The sequence below is a fragment of the Meleagris gallopavo genome, chromosome 29 (genome assembly GCF_905368555.1).
Source record: "Meleagris gallopavo chromosome 29, MGAL_WU_HG_1.1, whole genome shotgun sequence".
NCBI lineage: Eukaryota > Metazoa > Chordata > Aves > Galliformes > Phasianidae > Meleagris > Meleagris gallopavo.
Window position 1 is genome coordinate 2,781,840 of NC_139432.1, and position 16,156 is coordinate 2,797,995.

At 62.2% G+C, this 16,156-nt stretch overlaps 1 protein-coding gene across 1 annotated transcript in view; it reads left to right on the top strand.

The window, feature by feature from the left end:
- Window positions 1-16,156, top strand: part of HDAC5 (histone deacetylase 5) — a 38,103-nt gene that overhangs the window by 19,856 nt on the left and 2,091 nt on the right. Inside the window, 19 exon segments of the mRNA XM_085210793.1 lie at window positions 156-366; window positions 2,572-2,747; window positions 6,385-6,503; window positions 6,505-6,541; window positions 6,543-6,662; window positions 7,963-7,992; window positions 7,995-8,115; window positions 9,857-9,990; window positions 10,128-10,248; window positions 10,360-10,403; window positions 11,642-11,749; window positions 13,451-13,506; window positions 13,603-13,690; window positions 13,777-13,896; window positions 15,151-15,248; window positions 15,322-15,401; window positions 15,404-15,439; window positions 15,544-15,677; window positions 15,918-16,002. Of these exon segments, the coding sequence (XP_085066919.1) occupies window positions 156-366; window positions 2,572-2,747; window positions 6,385-6,503; window positions 6,505-6,541; window positions 6,543-6,662; window positions 7,963-7,992; window positions 7,995-8,115; window positions 9,857-9,990; window positions 10,128-10,248; window positions 10,360-10,403; window positions 11,642-11,749; window positions 13,451-13,506; window positions 13,603-13,690; window positions 13,777-13,896; window positions 15,151-15,248; window positions 15,322-15,401; window positions 15,404-15,439; window positions 15,544-15,677; window positions 15,918-16,002 (1,918 nt within the window).

Genomic DNA, 16,156 nt, shown 5'->3' on the forward strand with positions numbered 1-16,156 from the left:
GGGTCCCATATGGGCAACATGGGGACCCTGGCATCCCTGGGAGGGTCTCGTGGTGACCTGACATCCCACGGGGGGTGGCAGCGGGGTTTGGTGTCCTATGGGGGGGTGACACAGAAGCACCCATTGCTGGGTTTCCCTCCCCCCCCCCCCCTCAGGCATCCCCCAAGCTGACCCCACAGCCCGAAGCCGATCGCCCGGCCGTGGCCGCGCTGCGACCCGGGGCTGCACTCAGTGGGAAATTCCTGAGCACCTCGTCCATCCCCGGCTGCCTGCTGGGGGTGGCCCTGGAGGGGGATCCCCCCGCCTCCCTGCTGCAGCACGTCCTGCTGCTGGAACAGGCGAGGCAGCAGAGCACCCTCATTGCTGGTGAGCAGAGCCCCCGGTTCCCCTATAACCACACCCCAATTCCCCCATAGCTGTGCCTCAGTTTCCCCTATAACCACACCCCAATTCCCCCATAGCTGTGCCTCAGTTTCCCCCATAGCCACCCCCCCCATAGTCACCCCCTATCCCCATATAGCCATCCCCCAATTCCCCCATAGCTGTGCCTCAGTTTCCCCTATAACCACACCCCAATTCCCCCATAGCTGTGCCTCAGTTTCCCCTATAACCATACCCCAATTCCCCCATAGCTGTGCCTCAGTTTCCCCTATAACCACACCCCAATCCCCCATAGCTGTGCCTCAGTTTCCCCTATAACCACACCCCAATTCCCCCATAGCTGTGCCTCAGTTTCCCCTATAACCACACCCCAATTCCCCATAGCTGTGCCTCAGTTTCCCCTATAACCATACCCCAATTCCCCCATAGCTGTGCCTCAGTTTCCCCTATAACCATACCCCAATTCCCCCATAGCTGTGCCTCAGTTTCCCCTATAACCACACCCCAATTCCCCATAGCTGTGCCTCAGTTTCCCCTATAACCATACCCCAATTCCCCCATAGCTGTGCCTCAGTTTCCCCTATAACCACACCCCAATTCCCCATAGCTGTGCCTCAGTTTCCCCTATAACCACACCCCAATTCCCCATAGCTGTGCCTCAGTTTCCCCTATAACCATACCCCAATTCCCCCATAGCTGTGCCTCAGTTTCCCCTATAACCACACCCCAATTCCCCCATAGCTGTGCCTCAGTTTCCCCTATAACCACACCCCAATTCCCCATAGCTGTGCCTTAGTTTCCCCTATAACCATACCCCAATTCCCCCATAGCTGTGCCTCAGTTTCCCCTATAACCACACCCCAATTCCCCATAGCTGTGCCTCAGTTTCCCCTATAACCATACCCCAATTCCCCCATAGCTGTGCCTCAGTTTCCCCTATAACCACACCCCAATTCCCCCATAGCTGTGCCTCAGTTTCCCCTATAACCACACCCCAATTCCCCCATAGCTGTGCCTCAGTTTCCCCTATAACCACACCCCAATTCCCCCATAGCTGTGCCTTAGTTTCCCCTATAACCATACCCCAATTCCCCCATAGCTGTGCCTCAGTTTCCCCTATAACCACACCCCAATTCCCCATAGCTGTGCCTCAGTTTCCCCTATAACCATACCCCAATTCCCCCATAGCTGTGCCTCAGTTTCCCCTATAACCACACCCCAATTCCCCCATAGCTGTGCCTCAGTTTCCCCTATAACCACACCCCAATTCCCCATAGCTGTGCCTCAGTTTCCCCTATAACCATACCCCAATTCCCCCATAGCTGTGCCTCAGTTTCCCCTATAACCACACCCCAATTCCCCCATAGCTGTGCCTCAGTTTCCCCTATAACCACACCCCAATTCCCCCATAGCTGTGCCTTAGTTTCCCCTATAACCATACCCCAATTCCCCCATAGCTGTGCCTCAGTTTCCCCTATAACCACACCCCAATTCCCCATAGCTGTGCCTCAGTTTCCCCTATAACCATACCCCAATTCCCCCATAGCTGTGCCTCAGTTTCCCCTATAACCACACCCCAATTCCCCCATAGCTGTGCCTCAGTTTCCCCTATAACCACACCCCAATTCCCCCATAGCTGTGCCTCAGTTTCCCCTATAACCACACCCCAATTCCCCCATAGCTGTGTCTCAGTTTCCCCCATAGCCACCCCCCATAGTCACCCCCAATCCCCTATATACCCACCCCCACCCCCCATATACCCACCCCAACCCCCTCAACCCCCCATACACCCACCCCAACCCCCCATACCCACCCCCAACCCCCCACCCACCCCCAATCCCATACACCCACCCCAACCCCCCATATACCCACCCCCCATATATCCACCCCAACCCCCCATACCCACCCCAATCCCCCATATACCCACCCCCGATCCCATATACCCACCCCCACCCCCCATATACCCACCCCAACCCCCTCAACCCCCCATACACCCACCCCAACCCCCCATACACCCACCCCCAACCCCCCATATACCCACCCCCACCCCCCCCCATTCCCACCCCCAATCCCATATACCCACCCCCCATATACCCACCCCCACCCCCCATACCCCCATACCCCCACCCCACCCCATTCCCCCATGCCCCCCCAGCCCCCTCTCAGCCCGGTTCCTCCCCCCCCCCGCAGTCCCCCTGCTGCCTCAGTCCCCGTTGCTGGCAGCTGATCGCAGCCGTGCGGTGCCCAAAGTTCCTCGGCATCACCGGCCGCTGAGCCGCACGCAGTCCTCACCGCTGCCACAGAGCCCGCAGGCGCTGCCCCACGGAGCCCTGCAGCATCACCTGCTGGATAAACAGCAGGGCAAGGTGGGGGGCGGGGGTGGGGGGAGGGGTGGGAGATGGGGATGGGGTAGGAGCGGGGTGGGATAGGGATGGGGTGGCTATAGGGCAGGAGTGGGGTGTGGGATAGGGATGGGGTGGCTATAGGGCAGGAGTGGGGTGTGGGATAGGGATGGGGTGGCTATGGGGCAGGAGTGGGGTGTGGGGTAGGGATGGGGTAGCTGTAGGGCAGGGTGGGGTGTGGGATAGGGATGGGGTGGCTATAGGGCAGGAGTGGGGTGTGGGATAGGGATGGGGTGGCTATAGGGCAGGAGTGGGGTGTGGGATAGGGATGGGGTGCTGTAGGGCAGGGGTGGGTGTGGGATAGGGATGGGGTGCTGTAGGGCAGGGGTGGGGTGTGGGATAGGGATGGGGTGGCTATAGGGCAGGAGTGGGTGTGGGATAGGGATGGGGTGGCTATAGGGCAGGGGTGGGGTGTGGGATAGGGATGGGGTGGCTATAGGGCAGGGGTGGGGTGTGGGATAGGGATGGGTGGCTATAGGGCAGGAGTGGGTTGTGGGATAGGATAGGGATGGGGTGGCTATAGGGCAGGGGTGGGGTGTGGGATAGGGATGGGGTGGCTATAGGGCAGGAGTGGGTTGTGGGATAGGGATAGGGATGGGGTGGCTATAGGGCAGGGTGGGGTGTGGGATAGGGATGGGGTGGCTATGGGGCAGGAGTGGGGTGTGGGATAGGGATGGGGTGGCTATAGGGCAGGAGTGGGTTGTGGGATAGGGATAGGGATGGGGTGGCTATAGGGCAGGGGTGGGGTGTGGATAGGGATGGGGTGGCTATAGGGCAGGGGTGGGTGTGGGATAGGGATGGGTGGCTATAGGGCAGGGGTGGGGTGTGGGATAGGGATGGGGTGGCTATAGGGCAGGAGTGGGTGTGGGATAGGGATGGGGTGGCTATAGGGCAGGGGTGGGGTGTGGGATAGGGATGGGGTGCTGTAGGGCAGGGTGGGGTGTGGGATAGGGATGGGGTGCTGTAGGGCAGGGGTGGGGTGTGGGATAGGGATGGGGTGGCTATAGGGCAGGAGTGGGGTGTGGGATAGGGATGGGGTGGCTATAGGGCAGGAGTGGGGTGTGGGATAGGGATGGGGTGGCTATAGGGCAGGAGTGGGGTGTGGGATAGGGATGGGGTGGCTATAGGGCAGGAGTGGGGTGTGGGATAGGATGGGGTGGCTATAGGGCAGGAGTGGGGTGTGGGATAGGGATGGGGTGGCTATAGGGCAGGAGTGGGGTGTGGGATAGGGATGGGGTGGCTATAGGGCAGGGGTGGGGTGTGGGATAGGGATGGGGTGGCTATAGGGCAGGGGTGGGGTGTGGGATAGGGATGGGTGGCTATAGGGCAGGGGTGGGGTGTGGGATAGGGATGGGGTGGCTATAGGGCAGGAGTGGGTTGTGGGATAGGGATAGGGATGGGTGGCTATAGGGCAGGGGTGGGGTGTGGGATAGGGATGGGGTGGCTATAGGGCAGGGGTGGGGTGTGGGATAGGGATGGGTGGCTATAGGGCAGGGGTGGGGTGTGGGATAGGGATGGGGTGGCTATGGGGCAGGAGTGGGGTGTGGGATAGGGATGGGGTGGCTATGGGCAGGAGTGGGATGTGGGATAGGGATAGGGATGGGGTGGCTATAGGGCAGGGGTGGGGTGTGGGATAGGGATGGGGTGGCTATGGGCAGGAGTGGGATGTGGGATAGGGATAGGGATGGGGTGGCTATGGGGCAGGGTGGGGTGTGGGATAGGGATGGGGTGGCTATGGGGCAGGAGTGGGGTGTGGGATAGGGATGGGGTGGCTATGGGGCAGGAGTGGGATGTGGGATAGGGATAGGGATGGGGTGGCTATGGGGCAGGGGTGGGGTGTGGGATAGGGATAGGGTGGCTATAGGGCAGGAGTGGGTTGTGGGATAGGGATAGGGATGGGGTGGCTATAGGGCAGGGGTGGGATGTGGGATAGGGATGGGTGGCTATGGGGCAGGAGTGGGGTGTGGGATAGGGATGGGTGGCTATGGGGCAGGAGTGGGATGTGGGATAGGGATAGGGATGGGGTGGCTATGGGCAGGGGTGGGGTGTGGGATAGGGATAGGGTGGCTATAGGGCAGGAGTGGGTTGTGGGATAGGGATAGGGATGGGGTGGCTATAGGGCAGGAGTGGGATGTGGGATAGGGATGGGGTGGCTATAGGGCAGGAGTGGGGTGTGGGATAGGGATGGGGTGGTTAAAGGGTAGGGGTGGGGTGTGGGATAGGGATGGGGTGCTGTAGGGCAGGAGTGGGATGTGGAGTAGGGGTGGGGTTTGGGGTGGGGTGACTATGGGAGGGGGGACAGGTGATGGGGTGGGGATGGGATAGGAGCGGGGTGTGGGATAGGGATGGAGTGCTGTAGGGCAGGAGTGGGGTGTGGGATAGGGATGGGGTGCTGTAGGGCAGGGGTGGGGTGTGGGATAGGGATGGGGTGCTGTAGGGCAGGGGTGGGGTGTGGGATAGGGATGGGGTGGCTATAGGGCAGGAGTGGGGTGTGGGATAGGGATGGGGTGCTGTAGGGCAGGATGGGGTGTGGGATAGGGATGGGGTGCTGTAGGGCAGGGGTGGGGTGTGGGATAGGGATGGGGTGGCTATAGGGCAGGAGTGGGGTGTGGGATAGGGATGGGGTGGCTATAGGGCAGGAGTGGGGTGTGGGATAGGGATGGGGTGGCTATAGGGCAGGAGTGGGGTGTGGGATAGGGATGGGGTGGCTGTAGGGCAGGGATGGGGTGTGGGATAGAGATGGGGTGGCTATAGGGCAGGAGTGGGATGTGGGATGGGGCAGCTATGGGACAGGGGTGATGGAGTGGGGTGGGGTGGCTATGGGACGGGTGATGTGTGGGGTGGGGATGGGGAGGGGCGGGGACAGGGGTGATGGGGTGGGGATGGAGCAGGAGTGGGGTGTGGGATAGGGATGGGGTGGCTATAGGGCAGGGGTGGGGTTTGGGGTGCGGCAGGGAGGGGTGTGGGGTGGCTATGGGACAGAGGTGATGGGGTGTGGGGTAGGGATGGGGCAGCAGTGGGGCAGGGATGGGTGTGGGGCGGTGATGGGGAGGCTGTGGGGGTGGGACCGGGGTAGGGCTGCTGTGGGGCAGGGGTGGGGTGGCTATAGGGCATTGGTGGGGTGTTGGGTGGGAATGGGGCAGCTATGGGGCAGAGATGGGATATGGGATGGGGTGGCTATAGGGCAGAAATGGGGTGTGTAGGGTGAGGATGGAGTGGTTATGGGGCAGAGATAGGGTGAGGGATGGGGTGGCTGTAGGGCAGGGATGGGAAGTGGGGTGGGGATGGGATGGTTATAGGGCAGAGATGGGGTGTGGGGCGGGTATAGGGTGGGGATGGGGTGGCTGTAGGGCAGGGGCGGGCTGTGGGTATAGGGTGAGGTTGGAATAATTACAGGGCAGGTGTGGGGTGGGATGGGGTGGCTATAGGGCAGGGGTGGGGCGTGGGGTGGGTTTAGGGTGGGGATGGAACGGTTACAGGGCAGAGATGGGGTGGGGGGGGGGGTACAGGGCGGGGTGTGGGGCAGCTATAGGGTGGAGATGTGGGTTTGGGCTGTGGATATAGGGCAGGGTTGGGGCTCACCTCCCCCCCTCCCCATCAGCTGCTCCCCAAGGGGGGGGATCTGACCCGGCAGCCCCCCACGCACCCCGAGGAGACGGAGGAGGAGCTGACGGAGCAGCAGGAGCCCCCCCAGGGGGGTGAAGGACCCGGCGCCGCCCCCCCCCCCAAACGTCCTCCCCTCCCCGGATGCCGCCGACCCCCCCCGAGGGGCTGCGGGACCCCCAGCGCTGTGGGGCGGAGCTGGGGGGGGGCAGCGGGGATGAGGCCGAAGCTCCGGGGGGGTCCGACGGCCCCGAGTTGGGGGTCACCTACACACAGGTGAGGGGGGAGATGGGGGGGGGGGGGGGGTCAGCACCTCCCAACACCCCCAACCCCTCCCCACCCCCAACCCCTCCCCACCCACCCCTCCCCCCCTACCCCCCCTCCCCACCCCCACCCCTCCCCACCACCCCACCTCCTCCCCACCCCCTACCCCCTCCCCACCCTCACCCTCCCCACCCCCAACCCCTCCCCACCACCCAACCCTGCCCCACCCCCACACCTCCTCCCCCCCCTCACCCTCCCCACCCCTACCCCTCCCCACCCCCAACCCCTCCCCACCCCCCAACCCCTCCCCACCCCTACCCCTCCCCACCCCCAACCCTCCCCACCCCCAACCCCTCCCCCACCCCCAACCCCTCCCCACCCCTACCCCTCCCCACCCCTACCCCTCCCCCACCCCCAACCCCTCCCCACCCCCAACCCCTCCCCACCCCTACCCCTCCCCACCCCCAACCCCTCCCCACCCCCAACCCCTCCCCACCCCTACCCCTCCCCACCCCCAACCCCTCCCCACCCCCAACCCCTCCCCACCCCCAACCCCTCCCCGCCCCCAACCCCTCCCCACCCCCCAGCGCTTTGGGTCCCGTCCTTTGCCCCCTTCTGTCGGTGAGCTCCTGCCTTTGCACGAGCGCCTCCCATCTGTCAGCGTCTCCCTTTGCACGAGCATCTTTGCACGAGCGCCTCGCACCCCCACGAGCGTCCCTGCGGCGCCCCGGCTGCCTTTGCACGTGCACCCCCCCCCTTTGCACAAGCATCGCTCCCTTTGCACGAGCACCTTTGCACGAGCGCCTGCCGTCGATGCAAGCGTTCTTTCCATGAGCGTCTCCCTTTGCACGAGCGTCTTGCACGAGCGCCCCTCTCCCCACAAGCATCCCTGCAGCGCCCCGGCTCCCTTTGCACGAGGACTTTTTGCACGAGCGCGCCCCCCCCCCCCCCCCGTTTTGCACGAGCATCTTTTGCACGAGCACCTTTGCTCCAGCATCCTCAACCCGCACAACCCCCCCCCCCCTTTGCACACCCCCCCCTTGCACAAACACACACTTATGTACCACTGTGCCCCCCCCATGCTGCAGCACAGACTGACTCCAGGGCTCCATGACTCACGCCCCCCCCCCCCCCCCCACATCCTCCCATCTCCACCCCCCCTCATGACTCATCCCCCCCCCCCCAACCTCAGCCAGCCCCCCCCCAGCCCTAAGGACGTGGCAGCTCAATGCACACAGCTATTTTGAGTGGGGGGGGGGGAGGGGTGAGGGGGGTGGGCTGTACTGATGCCCCCCCCCCCCATCACCCCCAGGTGTTCCCGGAGCCGCTGCCCCCCCTGTACCCCCCCCCCCCCCCCTGGCAGTCCTGCCTCTGCCCCACCCCCCCCTCGGCCGCACTCAGTCGTCCCCCAGCAGCGTGAAGCCCCCCCAGCCCGACGGACCCCCCCAGCACCTCTTCACTACAGGTACGGGGCTGTGGGGGGGGCTGTGGGGTTTCCTTGCGTCTATAGGTTGTCCCCATCCCATAGGGTGTCCCTTCTCCTGGTGGTCCTGGTGGTCCATATCCCACGGGGTTCCCCTATATCCCTTGGGGTGTCCCTATATCTTGTGGGTTCCCATCTCCTGGTGGTCCCGTGGGGTGTCCCTATGTCCTATGGGGTGGGGTGTCCTTATATCCTGTGGGATTCCCCCATATCCCATAACCCCATATTCCTGTTTCCTGGTGGGCCCATGGGGTGTCCCTATATCCCATGGGGTGTCCCTATATCCATGTGGTGTCCCTATATCTTTTGGGGTTCCCATCTCATGGGGGGCATCCTTATATCCTGTGGGGGTGTTCCTACAACCTATTGGGTACCCTTGTCATTTAGGGTTCCTTATCTCCTGGTGGCACAGTGGGGTGTCCCTGTATCCTATGGGGTGTCCCTATATCCTATGGGGTGTCCCTATATCCTGTGGGTTCCCCTCTCCTGGTGGTCCCGTGGGGTTCCCCTATATCCCGTGGGTTCTCATTTCCTGGTAGTCCCATGGGGTGTCCTTATATTCTATGGGATGTCCCTATATCCTATGGGATGGGGTGTCCTTATATCCCGTGGGTTCCCCATATCTCCTGGGGTTCTCATTTCCTGGTGGTCCCATGGGGTGTCCTTATATCCTATGGGATGTCCCTGTATCCTATGGGGTGGGGTATCCTTACATCCTATGGGGTTCCCCCATATCTCCTGGGGGTCCCATTTCCTGGTGGTCCTATGTGGTGACCCTACATCCTATTGGGTGGGGTGTCCTTATATCTCATGGGATTCCCCCATATCTTATGGGGCTCCCATTTCCTGGTGGTCCTATGGGGTGTCCCTATATCCCATGCGGTGTCCCTATATCCCATGGGATGTCCCTATATCCTATAGGGTGGAGTATCCCTATATCCATGGGGTGTTCCTATATCCCATGGGGTGACCCTATATCCTATGGGGTGGGATATCCTAATATCCCATGGGATTCCCCATATCTTACGGGGTTCCCATTTCCTGGTGGTCCCATGGGGTGTCCCTATATCCCATGCGGTGTCCCTATATCCCATGGGATGTCCCTATATCCTATAGGGTGGAGTATCCCTATATCCCATGGGGTGTTCCTATATCCCATGGGGTGACCCTATATCCTATGGGGTGGGATGTCCTAATATCCCATGGGATTCCCCATATCTTACGGGGTTCCCATTTCCTGGTGGTCCTATGGGGTGACCCTATATCCTATGGGGTGGGGTGTCCTTATATCCCGTGGAATTCCCCCATATTTACTGGGTTCCCATTTCCTGGTATGGTCCCATGGGGTGTCCCTATATCCTATGGGATGTCCCTATATCCTATAGGGTGGAGTATCCCTTATCCCATGGGGTGTCCCTATATCCTATGGGGTGGGATATCCTAATATCCCGTGGGATTCCCCATATCTTACAGGGTTCCCATTTCCTGGTGGTCCTATGGGGTGACCCTATATCCTATGGGGTGGGGTATCCTTCCATCCCATGGTGTTCCCCATATCCCACGGGGTTCCCACCCCCTGCTCATCCCATCGGACCCCCATCCCCCCCCTTCCCCCCAGCAGTGCCGCATCCCTCAACCCTCCCCGCTCCTTACACCCCCTCCCCAAATCCCAACCCCCCCACCCCCACCCCATGGGACCCTTTATGGGATCCGTGCCCCCCAGGCGTGGTGTACGACACCTTCATGCTGAAGCACCAGTGCACGTGTGGGAACACCCACATCCACCCCGAACACGCGGGGCGCATCCAGAGCATCTGGTCCCGTCTGCAGGAAACCGGGCTGCTGGGCAAATGTGAGGTGAGAAGGGGGGGGGGGGGAGGTGGTGTGTGGGGGGGGTGATGTGCTGTGGGATTTGGGGAGGGGGAGGGGGGTGGTGGGGGGGGGCTCAGTTCTGTGCCCCCAACCCGTTTTGTTCTTTCCGTCTCACCCCATAGCGCATCCGGGGTCGGAAAGCGACGCTGGAGGAGATCCAGGCTGTGCATTCGGAGCATCATGCGCTGCTGTACGGCACCAGCCCGCTCAACAGGCAGAAGCTGGATGGGAAGAAGCTGCTGGGTGTGTAAGGGGGGGGGGGGCACGGGGGGCGGGGGGGGGGGAATGGGGAGGGGGGGGGTGAGGAGGTGAGACCCCCCCCCCCTCCCCATGATGTGTGGTGCTGCCCCACAGGTCCCATCGGGCAGAGACGTACGCGTGCTGCCGTGTGGGCATGGGTGGGGGGGAAACGGGGGCAGAGCGTGTGACCCCCCGTGTGTCATTGTGTGTTGGGGGGGGCGAGCTGTGTGACCCCCCCGTGTGTCACTGTTGTTTGGGGGGGGCAGAGCGGTGTGACCCCCATGTGTGTTGAGACGTGTGTGTACTGTGTGGGGGGGCAGAGCATGTGACCCCCCCCCATGTGTGTCAGTGCTGTGTTGTTGGGGGGGGCAGACAGTTGACCCCCCGTGTGTCACTGTGTGTGGGGGGGGCAGAGCAGTGTGACACCCCCCCCCCCATGTGTGTCAGTGCTGTGTATAATGGGGGGAAGGGGGGGCAGTACATGTGACCCCCATGTCAGTGCTGGGTTGTATAGGAGGGAGGGGGGGGGCTGCATGCTGTGCCCCCCCCCCCAGTGTGGTCTCTATGTGTGTGTGGGGTGGGGGGTCAAACAGTGTGACCCCCCCGTGTGTGTCACTGTGTTTTGGGGGGGGGGGCAGGTGGTGTGACCCCCCCCATGTGTGTCAAGTGCTGGGTGTGTATGGGGGGGGGCAGGATGCTGTGACCCCCCCCCATGTGTGTCATGCTGTGTGTGTATGGGGGGGGGGGGAGCAGGATGGTGTGACCCCCCCTGTGTGTCATGCTGTGTGTGTATGGGGGGGGGGCAGGCAGTGTGACCCCCCCCCCACGTGTGTCAGTGCTGGGTGATAATGGGGGGGGGGGGCGGATGATGTGGACCCCCCCATGTGAGTAATGCTGTGTGTGTATGGGGGGGGGGGGGCGATGGTGTGCCACCCCACCCATGTGTGTCAGTGTGTGTGTGTATGGGGGGGGAATGGTGTGACTCCCCCTGTGTGTCAGTGCTGTGTGTATATGGGGGGGGGGGGGGGCAGGATGGTGTGACCCCCCATGTGTGTCAGCGTGTGTGTATATGGGGGGGGGGGGGGTGTGCATGGTGTCACTTGTATGGGGGGGGGGGTGTGGTGACCCCCTCATGTGTGTCAGTGCTGTGTGTATATGGGGGGGGGGCACGCATATTTCCCCCCCCGTGTGTGCGTGTCACTGCTTTGAGAATGAATGAAGGGGGGGGGGCAGAACAGTGTGACGTGCGACCCCCCCTCCACGTGTATCACCATTCTGTGTGTGTATACAGGAGCGGGGGGGGGAGGGGAGGGGAGGGGGCAGAGAGGTGTGACCCCCCCCCACATATCACCATTGTGCCCCCCCCCTCCCCGACCCCCCCCCCCCCCGCCCCCAGGTTGACAGTGACACGGTGTGGAATGAGATGCACTCATCCAGCGCCGTGCGCACGGCCGTGGGCTGCCTGCTGGAGCTGGCCTTCAAAGTGGCAACGGGGGACGTCAAGGTGTGTGCGAGGCCGTGCACGAGGGGGGGGGGTATGCACGAGGGGGGGGTGTGCACGAGGGGGGGGTGTGCACGAGGGGGGGGGTGTGACGATGCACCAGTGTGTGAGCGGATGCTTGTGTTTGTTCTGCAGCTGCGTGCTCCGTGGGTGTTTGCACGACGTGCACAAAAGTGTGTGTGCACAAGTGTGTGAGTGCTCATGGGTGTGAGTATGAGTGTGTGTATAGAAGTGCTTGTGTGTGTGCACGAGTGTGTGCACAAGTGTGTCGTTACGTGCTCGTGTGTGAGCACAGGTGTGTGCACAAGTGTGTGCACCAGTGTGTCCTCATGTGCTCGTGTGTGAGAGCACGGGTGTGCACACAAGTGTGTCCTTACGTGCTCGTGTGTGAGCACAGGTGTGTGCACAAGTGTGTCCTTACGTGCTTGTGTGTGAGCACAAGTGTGTGCACAAGTGTGTCCTTATGTGCTCGTGTGTGAGCACAAGTGTGTGCACAAGTGTGTTGTTATGTGCTCGTGTGTGAGAGCAAGGGTGTGTGCACAAGTGTGTCGTTATGTGCTCGAGTGTGTGCACAAGTGTGTGCACAAGTGTGTCACTATGTGCTGTTGTTAGTGCTGTGTGTGTGCACGGGTGTATGCACAAATGTGTCCTTATGTGCTCGTGTGTGAGCACAAGTGTGTGCACGAATGTGTTTACATGTGTGTGAGCACAGGTGTGTGCTGTGTTTGAGCACAGGTGTGTGCACATGTGTGTCCTTATGTGCTCGTGTGTGAGCACAAGTGTGTGCATGAGTGTGTTGTTATGTGCTTGTGTGTAAGCACAGGTTTGTGCACTAGTGTGTGCACCTGTGTGTCCTTATGTGCTAGTGTGTGTGAGCAAAGGTGTGTGCACAAGTGTGTGCATCAGTGTGTCCTTATGTGCTCGTGTGTGAGCAAAGGTGTGAGCACAAGTGTATGCACAAGTGTGTCCTTACGTGCTCGTGTGTGAGCACAAGTGTGTGCACGAGTGTGTGCACAAGTGTGTTGTTACGTGCTTGTGTGTGAGCACAGGTGTGTGGACAAGCGTATGCACAAGTGCGTGCACAGGTGTGTCCTTATGTGCTGTGTGTGTGAGCACAAGCGTGTGCACAGAGCGCACACAAGTGCTCATAGGTGTGTGCACGTAAGTGGTCATGTATGTGAGCACAGAGTGTGCACGAGTGAGTGTGCAAGTGCTCACAGGTGGGTGCACAAGTGCACATGGAAGTGCTCAGGTATGTGAGCAGCGGTGTGTGCACACGTGCTTGTATAAGTGTGTACGTGAGCACCGACATGTGCACAAGTCCTCACAGGTGCACTTTTACACACGTGTACGTGAGCGCGGGTGTGCACGCGTGTGTGCACAACAAGATTGTGTGCACGTAGGTGCACACATGGATGCCTGCACACGTGCTCACGTGTGTCGCGCTCACAGATGTTTCCGTGTGATCACAAATGCACATGCACGTGCACGAGTGAGCGTGCACAAGCGTGCACGAGTGCTCCTGTTGGCGCGTGTGTGTGCGCACACTGGTGTGTGTGCTGGCTGGCTCCGTGCACACTCAGCAGCAGCTGGGGTTGCTGTGAGTGCACGCACAGCACGCTTTGCACACTCGGCGAGCCCTCGTGCAAACAGCCACGTGTGCACACACACACACACACACACACACCACTGCTGTCCCTGCAGAACGGATTTGCTGTCATCCGCCCCCCAGGGCACCACGCAGAGGAGTCGGCAGCCATGTGAGTGCTATGGCGGGGAGGGGGGGGGGTTGGGGGCTGTGTCCCCCCCCCCTCGGTGCCCCCCCCTACTGACTGTAACCCCCCCCCCCCAAATAGGGGCTTCTGCTTCTTCAACTCGGTGGCCATTTCAGCCAAACTGCTGCAGCAGAAGCTGAGCGTGGGCCGCATCCTCATCGTGGATTGGGTGAGGGCTGCCAGGCTGGGGGGGGGGGGGGCAAGGTGGGGGGGCTGTGTGTGTGTGTGTGTGTGACCCCCCCCCCTTGTCTGTAGGACATCCACCACGGGAATGGCACCCAGCAGGCTTTCTACAGCGACCCAGCTGTGCTCTACATCTCCCTGCACCGCTACGATGATGGGAATTTCTTCCCCGGCAGCGGAGCGCCCGAGGAGGTGGGGGGGGAGGGGGGGGGGCAAACACCCATGTGCCACCCCCAGCCCCCCCCCATGTGTCACCTCCCCTCCTTTGGGTGCCCACCACCCCCTCCCACACACGTTGTGTGCCCCCCCCCCCCCCCCGTGCGTTGTCACCCCCAACGCTGGGTGCCCCCCCCCCCCCCCATTGGGTGTCACGCCTCCCTTTGGATGTCAGCCCCCCCCCCCTCATTGTGTGCCCCCCCCCCCCCCCGTGTTGTCACTCCCCCCATTGGGTGCCTACCCACACCCCTCCACGTGTCCCCCCCCCTCATTGGGTGCCCCCCCATGCATTGTCACCCTCCCTCCCTTCTTTTGTCACCCTTCCCTCCCCGTTGGGTGTCACACCCCCCTTTGGCTGTCACCCCCCCCCATTACATTGCCCCCCCCCATGTATTGTTACCCTTCCCCCCACTTTGGATGTCACCTTCCTCATTGGTTCCCCCACCCCTTGTGTCACCCCACCCCCCCATTGGGTGCCCCCCCTTGTGTCACCCCACCCCCCATTGGGTGCCCCCCCTCCTCCTTGTACCACCCCCCATGTCACCAACTCCTCCATTGTGTCCCCTCTCCCCCTTTGGGTGTCACCAACCCCATCGTGTGCCTCCCCTCTACTGGGTGCCCCCCCATGCATTGTCACCCCCCCTCTGTGTCACCCCTCCTTCCCCATTGGGTGCCCCCCCCCCTCCACGTGTCACCACCCCCTATTTTGACCCCCCCCCACACACACATCACCCCCTCACTCAGTTGTGCCCTTCTGTCTCCTATTTGGGCCCCCCCGTGGGTCCCCTCCCCCCATGTCACCCTATAGAGTGCCCCCCCCAAATATCGCTCCCCACCCCAATTCTCCCCTCCCCTACGACTCACCCCCCCCATTTTACCCCCCCACTGGATGCCACCCCCCCAATGCGTCACTCCACTGTGCCCCCCTCCACATATCCCCCCATGTTATCCCTTTGGGACCCCCCTCACGTGTCACCCTACAGTGTTCCCCCCCCCCATGCATCACCCCCCCTCCAATTTTCACCCCCCATGAGTCCCCCCCCCCCATTTTACTCTTTACTGGATGCCCCCCCAATGCATCACTGTGCCCCCCTCCACAACCCCCCCTACGTTTCCCCATTGGTTGCCCTCCTTTGGGTGACCCCCCCATTTTGGGCGAGCCCCCTCCCCACATATCACCCTACGATGCCCCCCCCCCACGTTGCCCCCCCCGGGCGTTGTGCTGTGCAGGTGGGCAGCGGGATGGGAGTGGGCTACAACATCAACATCGCGTGGACGGGCGGTGTGGACCCCCCCATCGGCGACGTGGAATACCTGACCGCCTTCAGGTGAGATGGGGGGGCACGGGGGGGGGGTCTTATATAAGTTGGGGGGGGTCCTTGAGCCGCTGTGCCCCCCCAGGACCGTGGTGATGCCCATCGCCCGTGAGTTCTCCCCCGACGTGGTGTTGGTGTCTGCTGGCTTCGATGCGGTGGAGGGGCACCAATCCCCCTGGGGGGGTACTCCGTCACTGCCAAATGTGAGTTGGAGGGTGGGGGGAGGTGGTGGTGGGGGGGGGGGTCAAGATGCAGCACTGCATCCCCTCCGCTTCAATTCATTTATTTGCCCCCCCCCCCCCCCCAGGTTTTGGCCACCTGACCAAGCAGCTGATGACGTTGGCGGGGGGCCGCGTGGTGCTGGCCTTGGAGGGGGGGCACGACCTGACGGCCATCTGCGACGCCTCCGAGGCGTGTGTCACTGCATTGCTGGGGCTGGAGGTACAGGACCCCCCCCCCCTAAATCCCACCTCCCCCCCCCTCCCTCCCCCAACCCCCATATCTTATCCCAATTCAGAGGGAGGGGGCTTTGGGTTTATGCACCCCGTGCCGTGCCTCAGTTTCCCCCGTGTGGGTGGAGGAGGGGGGGGTTGGGGGAGAAGAGGGTCTCAGGGTGTTGTTTGGTGGGTTGTTTTTTTTTCGGGGGGGGGGGGGGATCCTGATGGTGACCCTCTGCCCCAGCTGGAGCCCCTGGATGAGTCCCTGCTGCAGCAGAAGCCCAATGTCAATGCAGTGGCCACCCTGGAGAAGGTCATCGAGATCCAGAGTGAGCCCCTGGGGGGCACCTGGGGGTCTTGGGGGGTGGGGGGCAGCGGGGGGCTGCCCTCACTTTGCGGGGGAGGGGGGGAGGGGGAGCACAGAGGGGTGCCAGCCATGGAGGGACAGAAGGCGGGGAGGGGGGGGGACAACACATAGGGGTC